The 18408-nt window shown below is 36.5% G+C and overlaps 1 protein-coding gene across 1 annotated transcript in view; it reads left to right on the top strand.

Annotated features, from left to right (window-relative positions):
• Positions 1–16166, top strand: part of TRPM6 (transient receptor potential cation channel subfamily M member 6) — an 80453-nt gene extending 64287 nt beyond the window's left edge. Inside the window, exons 33-39 of the mRNA XM_063423402.1 lie at positions 1719–1784; positions 3823–4109; positions 4366–4448; positions 4970–5175; positions 7439–7490; positions 11623–11729; positions 12629–16166. Of these exons, the coding sequence (XP_063279472.1) occupies positions 1719–1784; positions 3823–4109; positions 4366–4448; positions 4970–5175; positions 7439–7490; positions 11623–11729; positions 12629–12747 (920 nt within the window). The 3' untranslated portion in view covers positions 12748–16166. The remainder of the gene's footprint in view (positions 1–1718; positions 1785–3822; positions 4110–4365; positions 4449–4969; positions 5176–7438; positions 7491–11622; positions 11730–12628) is intronic.
• The last annotated feature ends 2242 nt before the right edge of the window (positions 16167–18408 follow it).

The following is an 18408-nucleotide window of genomic DNA, read 5'->3' as shown; positions in this document are numbered from 1 at the left end:
TATATCTATATCTATATCTATATCTATATCTATATCTATATCTATATCTATATCTATATCTATATCTATATCTATATCATCTATGTCTATGTCTATGTCTATGTCATCATCTGTAGTTGGAAGGTTTGTGACTTGGGCATGAAGGAATGGTACAGAAGAAGGGTTCATCTCACTTCTTTTTGGCAAGTACCTTGAGTTCTGTGAAATCCTGCTATTTGTGCCAGCTAGGGAAAAAGTGTAGGTGATATAGATTAGCTAATCTGTTTTGAATTATCTTGAAAAAAATTTGGGCACTTTTGTGCTTTCTGACTTTTAGCTAACCATCATCATGCATATGACAATAGAACTGAGTATTTTCTACAGTGCCAGTCTGCCACAACTCTTTAATTCCCCACTGACTAAAATTGTTCCATTATTTGTTCCCTAAGTGTATAGGAGGCTTCCTTCTCCAGTTTGCTTTTGCAGAGCATTGAATCAACCAAACGTAGTTTGCCTGTGTTGAAAAATGGAGTGCAGACCTCATTTCATGGCTTCTGGGTATCAAGAAGTACCTTACTGAAGCAGCTCGCTCCTTGCATTTCCTTCGGGTTGTTTTGGGCTTTGGTTTTGGTTGGATGGTTGGTTGGTTTTAAAAATCTGTTTCTCTATGACCAGTTAGTTAGTCTCTCTCATCTCCACTGAAAACTCTCTCTTTCAGAATGCACATCTCCAGAGTCTTGCAGATGTTTACATCCAACCCGCCCCTAAATGGACAAATTGTACAGCTGAGGCCTGAGGCAATGGTTGTGTTTGGGTTTTTGAAGGATGTTTGTTTTCTTAAAAGAGGAAAAGTGAAGAATTTATCTCCATTTCCTAGGGTATATTAACTTCTGAAATGTCCAAAGGATAACTGGACTGTCAGCTGTCACTATAAATTACACTGAAGTTAATCCTGTAGAAGTCATTGAAGCCTGTTGAAGCCTGTGTGAGAGCAATGATTAAATTTGGAACCTGGGTTATTATTCCAGATGTAAATCTTTAATGCTGACTGAGTTTCTGGTATCTTTCTTATCTTTCCTGTTTCTGGCTAGGACAGGGTATAATTATTTGCAGGAGCCAACCAGGGGCCTGGCTAGGACCCCGAGGTTTTTCTCCACTGCATCAGGTCATTGCCAAGGCTTGGGGGGAAGGGAATCTCTTCTGGGGAGGAGGGGTCCCCTCTGGGTGGAGGTGGTGTGGTCTTGTCACACCTTGTCAGGGGCTCTCCCTGTGAATGATTCATTTCTTGTGCCCCTTGTCATCAGCTGGTTGCTACTGTTGGTTTCCTCATCTGTTTGATGTTTGATCTGTTTGATCAAACAGATCTGTTTGATCTGTTTCCAGCAAACTGTTCTCATCTTAACCCACGATCTTTGGCTTTTGTGCCTGCAGTTCTCCTCTCCAGCCCCGACAGAGGAAAGGACAGGGGGAGGAGGAGGAGTGGCAAATGGTGCATGGTTTGACATGTTCCAGTGGGAACACTGAATTGAGGAATATAATTCCTGAAATACAACAGTGTGCAAAAGGGAGTTGCTGTTTGGGTAAAACAAATGGTGATCAGATGTGATGCAGTATCACACTGCTTCCTCCTCCTTGGCTTTGTACACTTCAGTGAAGTGCAGCCAAGCGTTTTTGAAACTTAGCCAGCTTGTTTATTCAATCTAGCAGTGAAATATATGTGAAATATATGTTCTTTGCAGCTGTTGAAAGAAACAACTTAATGAGACTTGCTCAGACCATACCATTTACACCAGTCCAGCTCTTTGGTGAGTACCAACCTCTTGCTTATATGTTATGCCTTATAAACAGTTGGTGCACTATTTTCTAAAAATTATGTTTGAGAAATTTTGGTGGATTTATTTCAAAAATTCTTGTTTTCTGAAAGACATAAAACAAAATAGAATTGTAGTTGTGCAATAGTTTAGGAGCTTTTGGAGGTCCCTTGTCCAACTTCTGCCATGGTCAATTCAGACCAGATTGCTGAGACACTGTTGAATTGCATTTTGATTATATCTATAAATGGACACTCCTCATTTTCACTGGGTAACCTCTTCCAGTGTTTGATTGACTTAATCATGAATCTAGTGTTCTTCCCTGTATTTATTGGGGTTTGCCTTGCTGTAGCTTGTATCTGTTAGTATTCATGTGTTTGCTCTCAACCTCAGAGATGAGTCTAACTCCATCTTTTATGTATCCATCCTTAGAATAGCTGAAGACAGCCAGAAGTTTCCTCTTAACTGTTCTTTCTGTTTCTCTTTCACACACACAGACACAAACACAGACACACATATAAATCTATGTATAGGATATACCATGAAGAAGAAAATCAGATAGTGATTTAAAGAGCACTATTCCTTTATCTGGCACAGAAAAATTTTAGTGTTTTTAGTGTTAAGGAAAAAAAATCTTTGCTCTATCTGAAGAGTGGTAGAGCAAAATCCATAAATGTTTGGGAAGAGTTCTGAAAACAGTGTGCAATATTGGCAGCAGCGGAAGCTCTGCTTCTAGACTCTTGATGTCTAGGTGCTGCCTTCTCAATGGGTAGAATATTTTGTCTCACAGCAGCTAATTGCTGACACTTGCAGCATCACAAGATTTCTTGTGACCTGATTGCTGTTGATAATTAATATAGTGGCCATACTGAGCATTCTAATCTTTGAAGCTCCTAGGAGATACCTTTCTAGGTATTAAACTGTCAAAAGATAATGAAATGAAGATTTAATGTAAGATTATAAAATGTATCTAGTTATACTATCTTTATTCAAGTGTCTGTCTTTTATGTAAGGTACTGACTTTTCCAGTGGCTTTATTTTAGGCTAAAATGTGCTTAAATTGCTGGATTCAACAGCATCTGCACTTGTGCTAATTGGTGAAAGGCAAGCTCAAGAGTGGGGAGGAAATCTACTAGTCTAATCCAGCTTGTGATTGCTTATGACAGTCTTTCCCCTTTTGGCAATTTAGTTACCTTAGTAATCACACTTGCCAGTGAAAAACTGTTTCGTATTAATTAATGTTGCAAATAATGTGAGTTGTAGGAAGGAAAGCCAGATGTAAAAAAAAAAAAAAAAAAAAAAAAAAAAAAAAAAAAAAAAATCAATCCACTTTGCTGTTAGTTTACAGATGGTGACAACAGAGGAGTGTTGTTGATTCTGCTGCAAGAGAAGAATGTCACTACAACCTTCCAGGGGGAAACAGAGCGCAACTGAGTTAAAGCTCACTAGGTTCTGCTTGCAGAAAAAATGTTACTAGCGGGAGCAGAACATCTTAAACATTTTATCACTGCAAATAACATTGGAATTTCTAGAAAAAAATTCAAAACATTAGTTTAAAATACCAAAACTGTAAGCTTCCTGATAATTTGCTTTAGCTTGTTCTCCTGGAAATGCCCTTTTCAATCTAATTTCCCTGGGTCATCACATCATGGCCAAGTCACCACTTTTGAAACAACTCATAAAATAACAACGTTATTTTAAATGACTGCTATAGACTAGAATATCAGTGATCTTTGTTTGTGTGGAAGAATCCAGAAAGTCTTGAATTTATCTTAGTTTAGAGGCTTAATACAAGCTCTTTGGACCACCTATTATCTTAGTAGAAGGATGAATGTGCTGAATAGTGTAAGTAGGCTGGGGGAGTTTTTGGACAGATGAACAGTGATGACAAAGAGCCTCTTTTTTTTTTAAAAAAAAGTGTGGCTTGGAAGGGTGTGTAAAGAGGTGTGTTATTTAAAGACACCAAATGAAAATGCTCTTCTCTCTTGCTTCTGCAAATGACCTTTGCTAACAAAACTTCTTTTTGTTTAAGCTGGAGAGGAAGTGACGGTGTATCAGCTAGAGGAAAGTTCACCCATGAATCTTGATAAAAGCATTTCTTCCTGGTCCCAGTGTGGAACAACTGCAATGATCCAAGTCCTGTCACGGGAGGAGATGGATGGGGGTCTGCGGAGGGCCATGAAGGTCATTTGCACTTGGTCTGAGAGTGATGTATTAAAGTTGGGACAAGTGTTCATTGTGAAGTCTTTCCTGCCAGAGGTAGTTCAAACTTGGCAAAAGATCTTCCACCACGGCACAGTATTACATCTCTGTCTGAGGGTGAGTTCAGACCTGAAGGAACACTGGCCTAGCCTGTTGTTAGACTGCTTATTTGTTAATGTCTTCAACAAGGTTGACATGTGTTTTGACGTTATCTTTTGGAAAGAAAAAAGGTTTTGAGGAATATGTATCTCCCATTTGTAAAAAACAGAAAATCGTGGTATGTGTGTGCATTTGTTTAGTATTTTTGACAAATTCATTACATGAATTTCTTCATGAAGATGAAATGGTGTTCATAACATCATATTTTTCTCAGGAAATTCAACAACAAAGGGTTGCCCAGAAGTTAATCTACACCTTCAACCAAGTGAAGCCTCCTACTATTCCCTATACTCCAAGGTAAATTCAATGTCTTTAAGTTCTAGGTGAACGAGGTTTCTCATTTCAGCCTCCTTTTGTGGGTTGCAATGATAGTTCAGAGGTAATGATAATGTCTAAGGATAGCTAATGAATTTTTAAGAGGAAAGGTAAGCAGGTTTGAAGTTCATTTTTATAGCTACATGTAGCAGCAAAATAAACATTCTGTTCCTTAGACTTAAACAAGGATTTCCTTTTATATAATTGACTTAATATTAATTACAATTATGAATATAATAAAAATATTTGCTGTAGCTCATTTACAGTGGACTAGGGTAAATGAGATGATGGGTTTTGTTGTTCATAAACTGCACTTTCTGATCAGGTGCTTTTTTTTGAGGGTTGTCAGACCAAGAAAGCCTTTGTTCTCTCTACCATTTGTACCTTCTGTTGCTGAAAGTGCTTCAGCCAAAGAACACATGTCCTCCTTTTTGGTATCCTTGCTCTGCATCTTGCTGGTTGTTGACTGTGAGGATGTTTATTACCAGCATTTATGTCTACAGATTCCTGGAAGTTTTCCTCATCTACTGCCATTCAGCAAAGCAGTGGTTGACCATCGAGAAGTACATGACTGGTGAATTTCGGAAATACAATAACAACAACGGAGATGAGATTACTCCCATGAGCTTGCTGGAGGAGCTTATGCTGGCCTTCTCTCACTGGACCTACGTCTACACCCGTGGGGAGCTCCTTGTCCTGGATTTGCAAGGTGACTGCTAGCATAGGATTGCTACTTGAAACCAGGGGAAAAGGAATCATCTCAAAAGAGAATTCAGTATTGAGGAACGGGCCAAATTCTCACTTAGAAGAGAAAAAGCAAAGCTCAAAAAATCTTTGGATATCTGTTGTGCTATGCCAATAAATAAGAATTCACAGAAACAGTCTATGGTAATGTAGGTGTAATGGGAAAAGAATATTGCTTCAAAAGCCTCCAGGCTGAAAGACCAAAAGAGCAGTTAGATAAACTGCAGGAACATTTCATCCAGCTCCAAAAAAGCCACTCTTCACAGTTAAGGTACTTTTATCTTTCATAAGATATATAAATATACAGAGATTCAAATGTACTGATGTATACATTCACACTCAATGTGTATGTAAATCTGTCAAAAATGTTGTGAACTATCTGCATTTTTTATTGCTCATATTAATAAATATGTATGCAGTTTAAATAAGCTGTAAGCTTGAATGCTATTCACAAAGACTAGTGACTCCTTCAAAGAGCATGTGATTATTTTACTGCACATATGTAAGTGGGAAGATGGCATATTTTGAGGAGATAAAACAGCTGACAATGTTCAGATGAACATCACCCATCAAATGGTATAAACACTATTGCTTTTCATTTCTGTCAAGGGAAAAATCTATGGGTAGCCAGAGACTTAACATATTCATATTTTACAGCATCCAGAAGCTCTAAGTTGCAAAAAGACATACTTATTATACAAAAAAGGCCTATAATTCCATCCTTGCCTTGATTTGCTTTAGCTGTACATAAAAAACAAAAACAAAAACAAAAACAAAAACAAAAACAAAAACAAAAACAAAAACAAAAACAAAAACAAAAACAAAAACCAACCAAAAAACCAAAAAACCAAAACCAAAACCAAGAAAAACCAACCAACCAACCAACCAAAAACCAGAAAGAGTGAGTATGTCTTTGCCATAGACTATGAGAATTTGCATTAAATTTTCTCAGGTTTACTATATAACTTTCACAGTCCCAGAGCAAATGTGTTGGCTCAAAAATGGAGAATATAAACATCTTTCTAAATCTCAGTTTTCATCTTGAACAAACTGAGATCAGCTCTAGTTTTGACCTCATGTTGAATTCTCTAATCTGGAACTGAGGAAAAGTGCAAGAGTTGCTCTCCTTAAAGTTCTGCTAGAATGGATCTAGATGACAATTTACTTTCTAATACCAGGGCTATCTGCACATGAATATAACTAACTATATAACGATAACGATAACTATAACTATAAAACTATAACTATAGCTATAACTATAACTATAACTATAACTATAACTATAACTATAACTATAACTATAACTATAACTAACTATAACTATAAAATGATAACTGCAAATATAAATATAAATATAAATATAAATATAAATATAAATATAAATATAAATATAAATATAAATATAAATATAAATATAAATGTAAATATAAATATAAATATAAATATAAATATATTTTTGCCTAATTTACATCAACTGAAATGGCCTATATTGCAATCTGGAGGTATTCCAGTCACATTATGTTTTTTCCAGAATCTTTATTTTTGTTACAGAACATACATTTATGATGTTGAAATAGAACTGCATATCATATGGTCATATGACCATAGATTTTTCATTCATGTAAAAGCAATTTTGTCAGATATAAGAAAAGATGATTTTCATAAATGTATATACTTTAATCAGTTTAGTGAAAATTGCAACATAGGTATCAGCATCCAGGTATCATAATGTAATTATTTCTTTAATATGCTTCCTTGGCCACCCAAATGGAGAAAGGGATAACAGAACCAAGTAATTGCACATCACGTAGTTGTGGCTTCTTGTGTTTGTTACCTTGAAGAGAATATGTGTCTGAAAGTAGCTCTACTGATATTGGTAAGATCCCTATCTAAATAGTACCTTTACTCCAAGTAAAATAACAATATTTTGGTTGGTCACACTTTAGTTAGTTGACCTTCAATATAGTACTTATCAAATTTGCATACACTTTCCACCTACATATATATTAACGTCAAAGCAGCTGAAGTCAGAACTGTTATAAGAACTGCACTGCCAATACCTTAGAGATTTTTATACTCATAGCATTTTCATTCTAGCTCATGACCACTTTAACTATGACACTTTATGATGTACCAAGGAAATGGTTAATTACATCTTTTGTTAAGTGCTGGATTATGAAATTGTGACCGCCCTCCATTGTAACACACACAATGTTTATTTGTTGTAGGTGTTGGGGAAAATCTTACAGATCCATCTGTGATTAAACCTGAAGACAAAAAGTAGGTTTCTTTCTGTTGAAATTATCATTCCTTTCAGACATTCTGCCAACAGTCTGTATATTTAGGATGGTTTTCTTTATTTTGTGAGGGAGATTTAATTTTTTTTCTCACGGTGTTTGGGTTAAACAACAGTATGATGCCAATGAAGAGACTATGTCTTCTCTTGTGCTTTGGAGGGCTCTAAGTGTCCCAGCTCTCAACATGTGGTAAGAGGTGTATGAAAGGTGTGAGGGTCTGTTGGGAGCAATCTTCTTACAGAGCAGTACAAAGGATATGAATGTGGCAGTCCAGTTTCCCTTGACTTTTTCATGGAGTATATGGGGCCACAAGAGCTTAAGAGTATGAGGAGAGGGCCCTGGCTCTCTAACATCTTCAATAGGTTTTACTGTTGCACTTTAGCACGCAGCATGATTTCAGAGTCGTGACATGAAGATGGTAAATCATGAGTGGAAACTTACAAAAACTGGATAGACTAGACACACAGAAATAAGAGTCTGTCTTTGTGAATCAAATCTCAGAATCAGAACCATGAAATCTGTTATATTGTGACCTTGCCATTCAATGGTATTTCCTGTAGTAAGACTAGAAGCAACGGTGTTGATGGCTGCTCCCCTACAGCTCTCCTACTCTTCCCAAACCCACACACCTCTCCAGATCTGACCTGACATCCCTGCCCGTCCCCTATCTGGTTCATCTTGTTCATCAGCTCATGCCATATGATTGAAGGGAAGTCTCATGTTTGGAAGGTAGGAAGATGCAAATGTAAACAGTCTAATGTAAAAAAAAAGGGCAATTAACTACAGAAATACCAGATGACTTGCCTACAACTTGGAAATCCAAGTTAATTTTGTAAGCAAGTTCTTAGTTCTGGGACCATAATTAATATTTCAAAAAGATAAGCAATAAATGACTCTCTTAGCGTTTAACTGTGACTGTAGGTGCATTGTACATATAACATTTATTTAGGAAACACAAAAGATATGAGAACAAAGATATGCTGAGGACTTCTCAGTGACAAAGTCTTTGCTCTAAGTAGGCCACAGGTTCATGAGAGAAGCACATGGATAGCACAAGTTAGAGATGCAGAGAGGTCAATCTCTGCATCTCTAGTAGTTGTTCTCTAGATTTTAGCAAATCCTTTTAAGGTATTACTTACTACAGATGTACGAAATTCTGATTTGCAACAGTTCAAGTAGATTTTTCAATATCAACGCTCACATAAACTGCTGTAAACAATAGAGAGGCACTGACCGAAGTAGTTCACAAGGCAAGCCAGCTTATCCTCTTTAAAATAAGGATAATATTTATCTACATTATTACTATGAGGTTTATTTTTATTAGTGTTCTTATCTATTGTTTTGCTACTAAATAATTTTGTTTAATTGATTAGTAAAACTTGATCATACAGATTTTATTTTCAGAACTTCTTGTTGTTTATCATCTGTAAAATAGTTAGTCCTAGTTAGAGAGCAAGTGTTGATTAATTAATCAAATCCAACTTGATTTTCTTATATTCAGGGAAATCTTCAGAACAGCAATTAGTGAAACTATATTCTTTGATTGAGAGTTCTAAAGGAATAAGGCAGTGACACTGTGGTGTTTTCTGTAAGGAGATACCCAATTCTGAGAAACAATTTCTAAAAGAGTGATAATAATTACAATGTAAAAGCACTGTCTTTGCTCTAACCTTCATTTACTCACAGGAGAAATATTTCTGACAGGGGCAAGATGTGCTTTTTCTTTTGTAGGTAAGATACTAAGATCAAAAACTGTCTCAAAAGATGCTTTGAGCTTGTGTTCTCTTGGAAACCTAGGATAAAATAGATGAAACCTGACTGAGGGGTCTGATTGAAATTTTAGCTTTACTTAGACTTAAATTATTTATGTTTTGCTTTTTTAAGTCCATCAATTTGTTGGCTCATGTCATTATTCTGTCATGTGTCATGTGATTCTTTTATTTCATGCATCCCACATTGTGTTTTGGAAAGGACTTTGCAATGGCAAAGTGTGACCTCCATGTCCGTGATAGTGCTTGAATTTATATCCAGATCAAGACAAATATAATAGATCTGTTTGGAAAGCATGCCTAATGCTGTGTCATCTCAGATCCTGAGATGATGCAAGTCAGTGTTAAGATCTGGCCACACGCACTGCATAGAATGTACAAAGTGATAAAACAGTACCTGTATGACATTCACAAGATTTCCTTTAAAACAGATATAATTGAGGCACAACAGCAGGATTTTAACCCAGTCCTTGCAGACCTCTGTCCTGCCCAAACATTGAGCAGAATTGTCTCAAAAGCAGTACGTGGGTACTCTTTGTAACGTGTACTACTTGGCAAGGTCACAACAAAGTTAACAAGGCTTAAGTTTTCAGCGATATTAGGTCCAGATTCAGAGATGAGGAAAAGAGTGTTTTGAGTTTCAGACTGAAAAGAACTGATACATTCACAGAGCATCTATTTCCAATAGTTTGATATTATACTGCCTGAAAGAATTTTCCCTTTTTTTTTTTTTTTTTTTTTTAATTGAAATGTTTCTTTCTGGTGCTGCCTACTGACAACACAGAGAAAAAAATTCAATGGTCTTCTCCTTCAATCCTTTTTTCATGTTAGAGAGTTTTCCAAATTTGAATGCAGTATTCCTCTTGAACCATTGCCAGTACTGGGTAGAGAGGAAAGGTTACTTCATATATATCACCTTTTTATCTCAAAATGGCATGAGAAAATGTCATTCTGTCTTGTTTCACCTTGCACATAGTAATGGTTAGATTAGAGGAAGAATCAGAGTGGTTGTATGGCCTTGGAATTAGCAGTCTTCCTAATTTCCTATAACTGCCCAAGCGAATACTTAGGTACATTCTATTTCTATGGGATTTCATCAGATTCCAGCAAAGGATAGAAATGATTATATTGGATCATGTTATTCAAAGTGTATATATGGCCCTTAATTGATACCCTACTCCTTCCCTTGTTTGATGTATTAATTTGCATTAAAAGATGATGAGATGAATCCTTCACAGGATCCAGGAGACACATAATCTTCAGGGTTTACAAGGAATTAAAAGATACTAGATTTTGTGTAGTAGTTTTGGCTAATCATTGCTGTTGTCATGTGTGAAAGGGAAGAGTTTCATGTTTGAACATTGCTTTCCTTAGAGAGAACATAGTTTTGTTAGTGTGAATTACAGATAGATTTGAGAGAATTAAAATATTTTCTATAGTTTCTCAGAGCTGTAATTGATTTCAGATTTTAAAATGTGCTGTTTCCACTTTGCATGTCATTAAAATAAAATACTAGCATTTGTAAAGTTTCTCTGGAAGTATTTATGTGCTGTGTTCCATAGCATCTAGACTTTCAAAATCTTGAGAGTAAAGGTGCAGCTATACTGAAATTAATGAGCACCAATCTTTCAGACTATCTTAAGAATCTATTGTAATTATGAGGTACTTCCGACACTTGTGTGGATATAGGCGGTTTTTGTTTATAATTGTGACAATTTCTTTCAGAATATGTAATACATTTCCACAAATGGATCCCCTAGTAGCATTGATGAATTGGTCAGAGAACAGACACATGGACATGAGCACAGGATGAAGACAATAAATTTTAAAACCTTGCTTGTTAGCAGCATACTGTGGGGTTTGGGGTTTTATTTTATTCATTTTTCTATGCTGCATATTTTTGTGACTAGGGTTCTGTTAGACTTTGCCTTTCTGGTTTTAATTGAAGAGAAAATAAGTCCTTGTTAGCTCTGTTTTGTTCTTGCATGCCCACCATCAAAACTGGAGCCAAACTACTTGCTTGGTGGCAATGAGTGAGCAGAATCACACAGATTATGCCAAGTGTCATCAAAATGTCACTGTGCCCAGATTACCTTTAAACATTTTAGTATGGGCTGATGAGTCTGTCCTGTCTGCCTTTAGAGAAAAAGAGAAGTAATGTGGGATGTATGGAGGCTATTATTGTACTGGAACTGAGAGTTTTCTCATCTCATATGTAAAAAACTTATGTATTAAATTTAGATTTTCCTGATAGAAGGGGCCAAATGATTAAAAAATAGCATCGTCTCTCTCCCCTGTAACTGCTTCATTTTAGATTCATTAATGTTTTAAAAATATTTCTTTTAGGTCTGGAAAGATGGTATTTGGACCAGCAAACCTAGGAGAAGATGCAATAAGAAACTTCATTGCAAAACATCGCTGTAATTCTTGCTGCAGAAAGTTGAAACTTCCTGGTATGCAAAGTAAAGATTGATTTTTAATCTATGTATAACTTTATAAGTGCAATAAAGTGAAGGCCTCGATGGGCTACAAAGACAAGAACTGAAATTCTATTGAGCTGAAAGACTCTGGTAGGCGTGGTCTTCCAGTGCAAAGACAGATATAAGAATACTGCTCTTTTGCCTAACATCCATGTTAGAGTGGGAGTTCAGCAACCTGGTGTTGGCATTTGGCATGAAAGCTTCTTCCCATTGAATTGTTTCCCTTTCTTTGCTAAATGGGAGCCCATTTTTCCAGGTCGTCACTACAGATAACATCTGCAATAACTTTTAGAATGAGAAAGAATAACAGTAGAAAATTTGCAATGCATTAGCTGGAAAAAAGAAGACCTCACTGGAGGTCTTGTGGCCTTCCTGCAACTCCTACTTACGCTTAGTTGGATTGCCTGTTCACCTTATATTTGGTAGAATGTGCTTCTGTTTGATGTGTGGCAGATTTTAAAGACTGAAAGCCAAAATATGTTGTTTTCTGGAAAACTTTTCAGCCACTGATTTTTTTTTCTGTAGAGAAAACTCCTTCCCTTCATTGTCTACGTGGGGTAATAATTGCTGTTTGATTCTGAAACAGAAACTGAAGTGTTACTGGTTTATTTTTGTCTGTGGTAACTTGAGGTAATACAAGGGAAAATCAGCTGAATGGATACAGTCAGGGAAACTTGATTCATATGGGCTCACATCACTGAGTACCCCATGGCTCCCAACCCGCTGGTTCTTATTTGCCTTGCTCCAGATTTTCCTCTTCCTGAGAATGTCAAACAAGCTGCCATCAGTTGTTGGGTTGAACACTGCTCAAGGTGTTTGTGCTTTTCAGACATTTACTTGGATGCATTATTGAATTTGTTTTCTTGCTGTAGATTTGAGAAGTGACTACACACTGGAAACTGCTGGTCTGGCCTTCGGAATAGAAATGGGAACAAACACCAAAGAAGCTGATGGTGCAGATGGGCCTTCTGAGTACGACACACACTTGTAAAGCCGAGAGCCCCTGGGTTTGCATGTTTCAAAACCTGTCCCTTTTCATTACCAAGGGTTTGTCCAAAATCACACAATACAGATGACTGAGTGCAACATCTGTCTGCCCTGACTAGACCCTATGGACAAGGAATTAAAAAAAAATAGCTTTATTTACTCCCCTTCCATGCTCTTGTGCTGGCCCTTTTTTTACAAATTAATGAATTTCCAGGAGCAGGTCATCCCTTGCCTGTGTGAACTGTCCCATCAGTGCCTTTTTCTAATAATGTGGATCATGGTTCCACATTTCACTTTCTTAGGAAAATGACTGTGACAAGTTTATTTCCAAGTGGTAGTAATTTTTGTTTCTCTTTCATTCAAATAAATGAATGTATACACATACAAACCATTCATGTTCAGTCAGAGCCCACTCAGCCCCATGCTCACTTTTCTTCAGCATATGAGCAGGAAGCTGCAGAATTACTACTTTCTTTTTATTATTGATTCTGATGCAGAGACAAACCAAGAATACATGAGTAATGAATTCTTGGTTTAAACAGCAGTCATGACAGTCTGAAAAAATTTGTAGTAATTTTGTCTTCAACTCTTTTCACATACCAAGAAAAAGTTGCACAATAAAGCAGCAGATTATTAGACCCACAACCATCGATTTTTCTCATTTTGAGGTAATGAATATTCTGTGGTCTTTAATAAAAACATGTTGAATGTCATTTGACTTTTAGGACTTGCCTGTCTCTATAATATTTTATCTTCCAAATGTTTTAAAGTTACAACTGGAAGAAAGACTTTAGACATCACAAAGAATAGTATGTTCAATTTGGCATTTAACTTGTTGTTAATGTCAGGCTGAGTGTAGGACTGTTGCCTAACAGTGCTGCAATTATATTAGGCAGAATCCACATTGGTTTCTGTTCATGTCCTCTGATCACAGCTGAAGTTCAGAAGTAAGAAGAATCAATTTGCATAATATGATTTTTGTAAAGAGTGAAAAGAAGTTTTCAGCAGAAGTATTTCTAACACAACTGGTGTTCAAATACTGGTCACACCATTAAAGCCACTTTGTGCTTCTGTATTGAGTAAAAACCCCAAATGTTCAAATGTCAGTCATTAGAAAACTTTACACTTGAATTAAAAAAAAAAAATTTCCACTACGGCTGACAGTAAATTTTAAGGTGTAAGGGTTTCTTTAATTATGATCTGTGATTTATTTGGTATATTTAGTAAGTGTTTACATATGTATAGGATTTGGAAGTTACATATTCCCAGTTTTTATATTGATTATGATATTGGTGTTGAAGTAATCAGCATTGTAAGCAGGCATAGAAGTAATGATCTCCATAATGATTAGCTGAGATGCCTTCAGTTGCTGAGAGCATTCAGAAGAGGTTCCTATTGAATTTTTTTTCTTTCTGACATAATTCTATAGAACCCCCACCATATATTTCCCCATCAGATTTTACTTCTCATTTTGCAAAATACAGATTTCCCTTTGGCTGTTTTATTTGAAAGCAAGTCAATATACCAGCAAACTTAGCTTCTCTGTGAAGGAAGTAGTTTGATTGCATCTCTGCAGACTGAGGGTGAATTTTGATCCATAGGCCTGTAAAGTGGTAATTCTGCTTCTTGTGATTATTTTAAAATCTGTCTTTAGGGAGATATCTGCTTATATGAATACATATATACTTTAAAGAAAGATCTTTCTCTCAAGGATCTCTAACTATTTGCATGCCTTTAAATTCAGTTAAGTTAAATGACACATAAATACGTCTTTAAAGTCAAAGACAATGTAACTCCTGCCCTGATAGTGTTGTTTTCCTCAAGTGTTGCCATAAATTCAGAACACATATATATTATGCATAAAAAATAAACTCTAGATCAGGCTGGGCCTTAGCACCTTTCATTTCCTTACAAGTTTTGAAGGTATGTACAAATCATTTTTCATATGATCGGCAATGCTCATATTGCTTGCAAGAGTGGGTAGCTCCTGCATTCACAGCAGAAATTCTTGTGATGTAGGGAACTCTTGTGAGAATTCTTATGATGTAGAGCTAGGTCAAGGTAGAATAATCTTATTCCTTGTTGTCAGTATCTGTCAAGGTAAATACTACAATACAGTATGAAACTGGGGATCCTTGCAAGATACTAATCTGTGTTAAAATGTAGTTTATTTAGTTTTGTAGCTATTTAATGTTGCTCAGCATGAAATATAAAGTGGATGAAACAAGAAAAACAGGCATTTCAAATCTTTCCACTGTATGTTTTTATTTTTGCACTAATTTTTCATGTGTGGAGACACTAAGAGGAAGAATTCTAGTAATTCTGCTGGCTGATAAATTATGCCTCACCTTTCTTTTTGCATTTTTTGGGGAGTGCTGATTCACATTTCACTAAACTGTAAATTTAAGTATTTGATTAAAGACCTTTCTCCCCTCCCTTTTCATAGTTCAGTAATAAATTATATTGAAAATAATTTAAAAAAAATATTTCTTATGAGCTCTTGGCGTATTTCTTATTACAAATTGTGTACATTCTTTAAATTTTCTTTTGATTTCTAAATACTGACCTTGGATTGAGGCACATGCCTATTGAATACATGAAAAAAAACAACCCCAACATCCATTAATGGAGACAGCAGTAAGCCCCACTCACACTAAAATTTGGGTTCATATGAAGTGAAAGGTGTGGTAGTCAGGTTCTTTCTCCAATTGCTTGACAACCAGAGTGGAAGAGGAAATCATGTGTGTCAAACCAAACCATAGGGGTTTCTGATTATTAGCTTCAATATTTGTTTATGCTGAAAAGCACATCCAAAGATTTCTTCTATAATTCTAGTGGGTTCAGGGAGAAAAAAAAAAAAAAAAGCCCTATTTACTTTGTTCAAATAAGTCAGGCAGTAAAGTTTTGAAAGAACAAAACAAAACAAAAAATGCACCAGAGTATTTATAAGCTCACTTTTTAATATAAGCTTAAAAGAAGCTTACTTAGGAATTCATTTGGGATTATCCACAGCAAATTTTTTTTTTTTGCATCTGCTGCATTGGAGATGTAGCTTGAACATATGAAAAATATTCAGAAATTGAAATCCTCATACTTAGGAAAGCTTTTTTTTTTTTTTTTTCTCTCTTTTATTCGGAGTTGTGGTGTATTTGGGGTTATTAATTTGTTAGTGCAATAAAATCAAAAGGGATATCACACATGTATTTTCTAGAAATGCATTTGTATCTGTTGTAGTTCTGTCAGTCTATTTCATATTATTTCTAAAGACTAAAAGAACACTTTCACAATGTTTCTGTTCTTGACAGATGTAAAATGAAATAACGTTTCTGAGCACTAAGGGAAACAGGTGACAGTAACATACAGAGAATAATGCAGTTATTTTTGTTTTTAATCTCAAAGTAATAAACATCTATTCTATATTTATCATGTGGTCTCCAGCTCCTCTTTTGTTTTAGTTCTGTAGTAGCATTAGTTTCTGTTCTTGTGGCCAATATACTTACAGCAAGAATACTTTTACCCCTGTCTCCAATAAGCCCAAACTTAATTTTACAGAAGAAGAAAGTAGATATCTTAATTTATCTATTAGTTTTTCAATAAACTACAGGGTTTTTTTAGTTGAGATGTCTACTCAGTTGTTAGAAAACCTGGTAAATCAAATCACTGCTGCATGTTTTAGAAAAAGGGATACAATTGCTTAAATATAACAGTCTTATTTTTTTACTATAATTTTAGTTCTCCGATGTGCCTGTATAGACACAAGTGTAAGCAAGGAGCAGCCATAAATGATTAGTGCTCAGTTATCAAATCTGCTACCCTTTATATCTATTTTCTGTTCTTAAGATGCTGATGCCAGTCACTTTTTGCTGAAAAATTATTCCCAGAGATAAAGAAAAACCTATCTGGACTGACCTGGGCCTTCTCATTCACTGTCACACCAGAGTCATCAGTGCTTACCTCATTGCTAGATCATTTGCAAGATCTATTATGCTTTTCAGCTTTTCTTTACAGTCTTTGTCATATCTTGACTTATCCTGGAAGACAGTTTGATCTCCCAATTCATGGTAACTATTGCTGGGGAAGAGAAATTTCAAACTAAACTGGGCAAAAACCATTGTCCTCTGTATCCTGTGGTGACTTATGATGCTTGTATCCCCAACTGTCTGTTCTATTTATGCTGGATATTGAGTTCTGACCTTAAGACTAGTTCCAAGAGCGAGGGAGGGGACAGAAGGAGCGAGCCATTTTTTTTCAAAACCTGCACTCACTCCTCTGCATTCCCTCTCACGGACTGTCCTGACTGCATGGACAGCGGGAGAGAGCTCTCCTTTGCTTTTAGTTAGGTTTTTTTTAGCTAGCTGAGGCAGAGAAGATCCCGGGACTGTGGTTTTTCTTTTTCTTGTGACTGTTTAACCCTGCTCTGAAGACCCAGAAAACCCTGGGAGCTCACAGCTGTGTCCCCCCGGGCCCTGGGATGTCATTCCCGAGTGCCAGAGGGACTGATGAGAGACTGAGCGAGCTGAGCCACACCCCACGACAAGGACTTCCTGAATTTGACACCTCTTCACAGCAGCAAGAGGCTCTGTTGTTTATTATTATTCATTTTTTATTCTTCTGAACACTTTGCTTAAATACACAGGGTTTTTTTCCCTTTTTCTCCAGGGAAATCTTTTCCCAAACCAGTAGGATGAGATGCTGCTTGCATCTTCTTTCTAGAAGGACCCCTTTGGGAGTTTCCTCCCAAATTTGCCCTAAACCAGGACACTGATACTGAAGAGTGTGAAAATGATTGTAGTGCTCTGTCCAGTTGCCTCCATGGTGTTGGTTCTATTCTGCAGAACAGAAAACAAATCAGTGTTTTAAAATGCCCTGGGTACTTTTAGATGTTAATATTCAGTTGTGATAAAGCACTTAGAGTTCAAGAAAAAGAAAACAGAGACAAGTTCTGCAGGGGAGAAGTAACTTTGCCTAAAGGAAGTCTGGCTGAGTTCTTTGTGTTAAAGATTTAGGCAAATAGCTAAAACCTTCCATTTCTTGGGTTGCCATTGAAAATAATACAATCTAGGTTTGATACTTTGTAGGTACCCCAACCTATGCATGGCTGGCAGAAGGGAGGAGGAGATAAAAGAGGAGGAGAGAGCGATGAGGAAGAGGAGGGGAGGCTGAGGCACAGAAGGCAGTTTCTGACTTCTGAACCCTTCTCCTGCTGTGTTTCCTGACTGAACTCTTGCCCACAGAGATAGTGCCAACGCCATCTTGTTTCTGTGGTATGTAGCATGAGGCAGTTTATACGTACTGAAACACATTTACCTTGTGTACTCAGGGTGACCTGTTTTCAACAGGTGTTTCACCTGATAACTGAAAAAGAGATGCTTCTCCTCAAATGACCCCTGCTATGATATTTGAAGTGTTAATTTGCCCTCTGAAAATGTCTGAGCAGGAAAGAGTAAGGTCAGCACCTGATCAAGGAGAACAAGGGAGGTCCAGTGTGGTCAGTTAGGAATGGCTACATATTCCTCCTGCTCTACTAAATTGGTATAAGGTTGGCCGCAAGTGACCATAAGGATTGTGGTCTGGATTAACTTCAGGTGACCTCTGTGCAGGCTGACCCTCAATGATTATTTGGTGTAGCTAATTGGAATTAAGATTGATATCAGATGATACATCT

The sequence above is a fragment of the Prinia subflava genome, chromosome Z (genome assembly GCF_021018805.1).
Source record: "Prinia subflava isolate CZ2003 ecotype Zambia chromosome Z, Cam_Psub_1.2, whole genome shotgun sequence".
In the NCBI taxonomy this organism is placed as follows: domain Eukaryota; kingdom Metazoa; phylum Chordata; class Aves; order Passeriformes; family Cisticolidae; genus Prinia; species Prinia subflava.
Note: the sequence above shows the minus strand (reverse complement) of the source record. Positions and strands in the feature narration are given on the sequence as shown.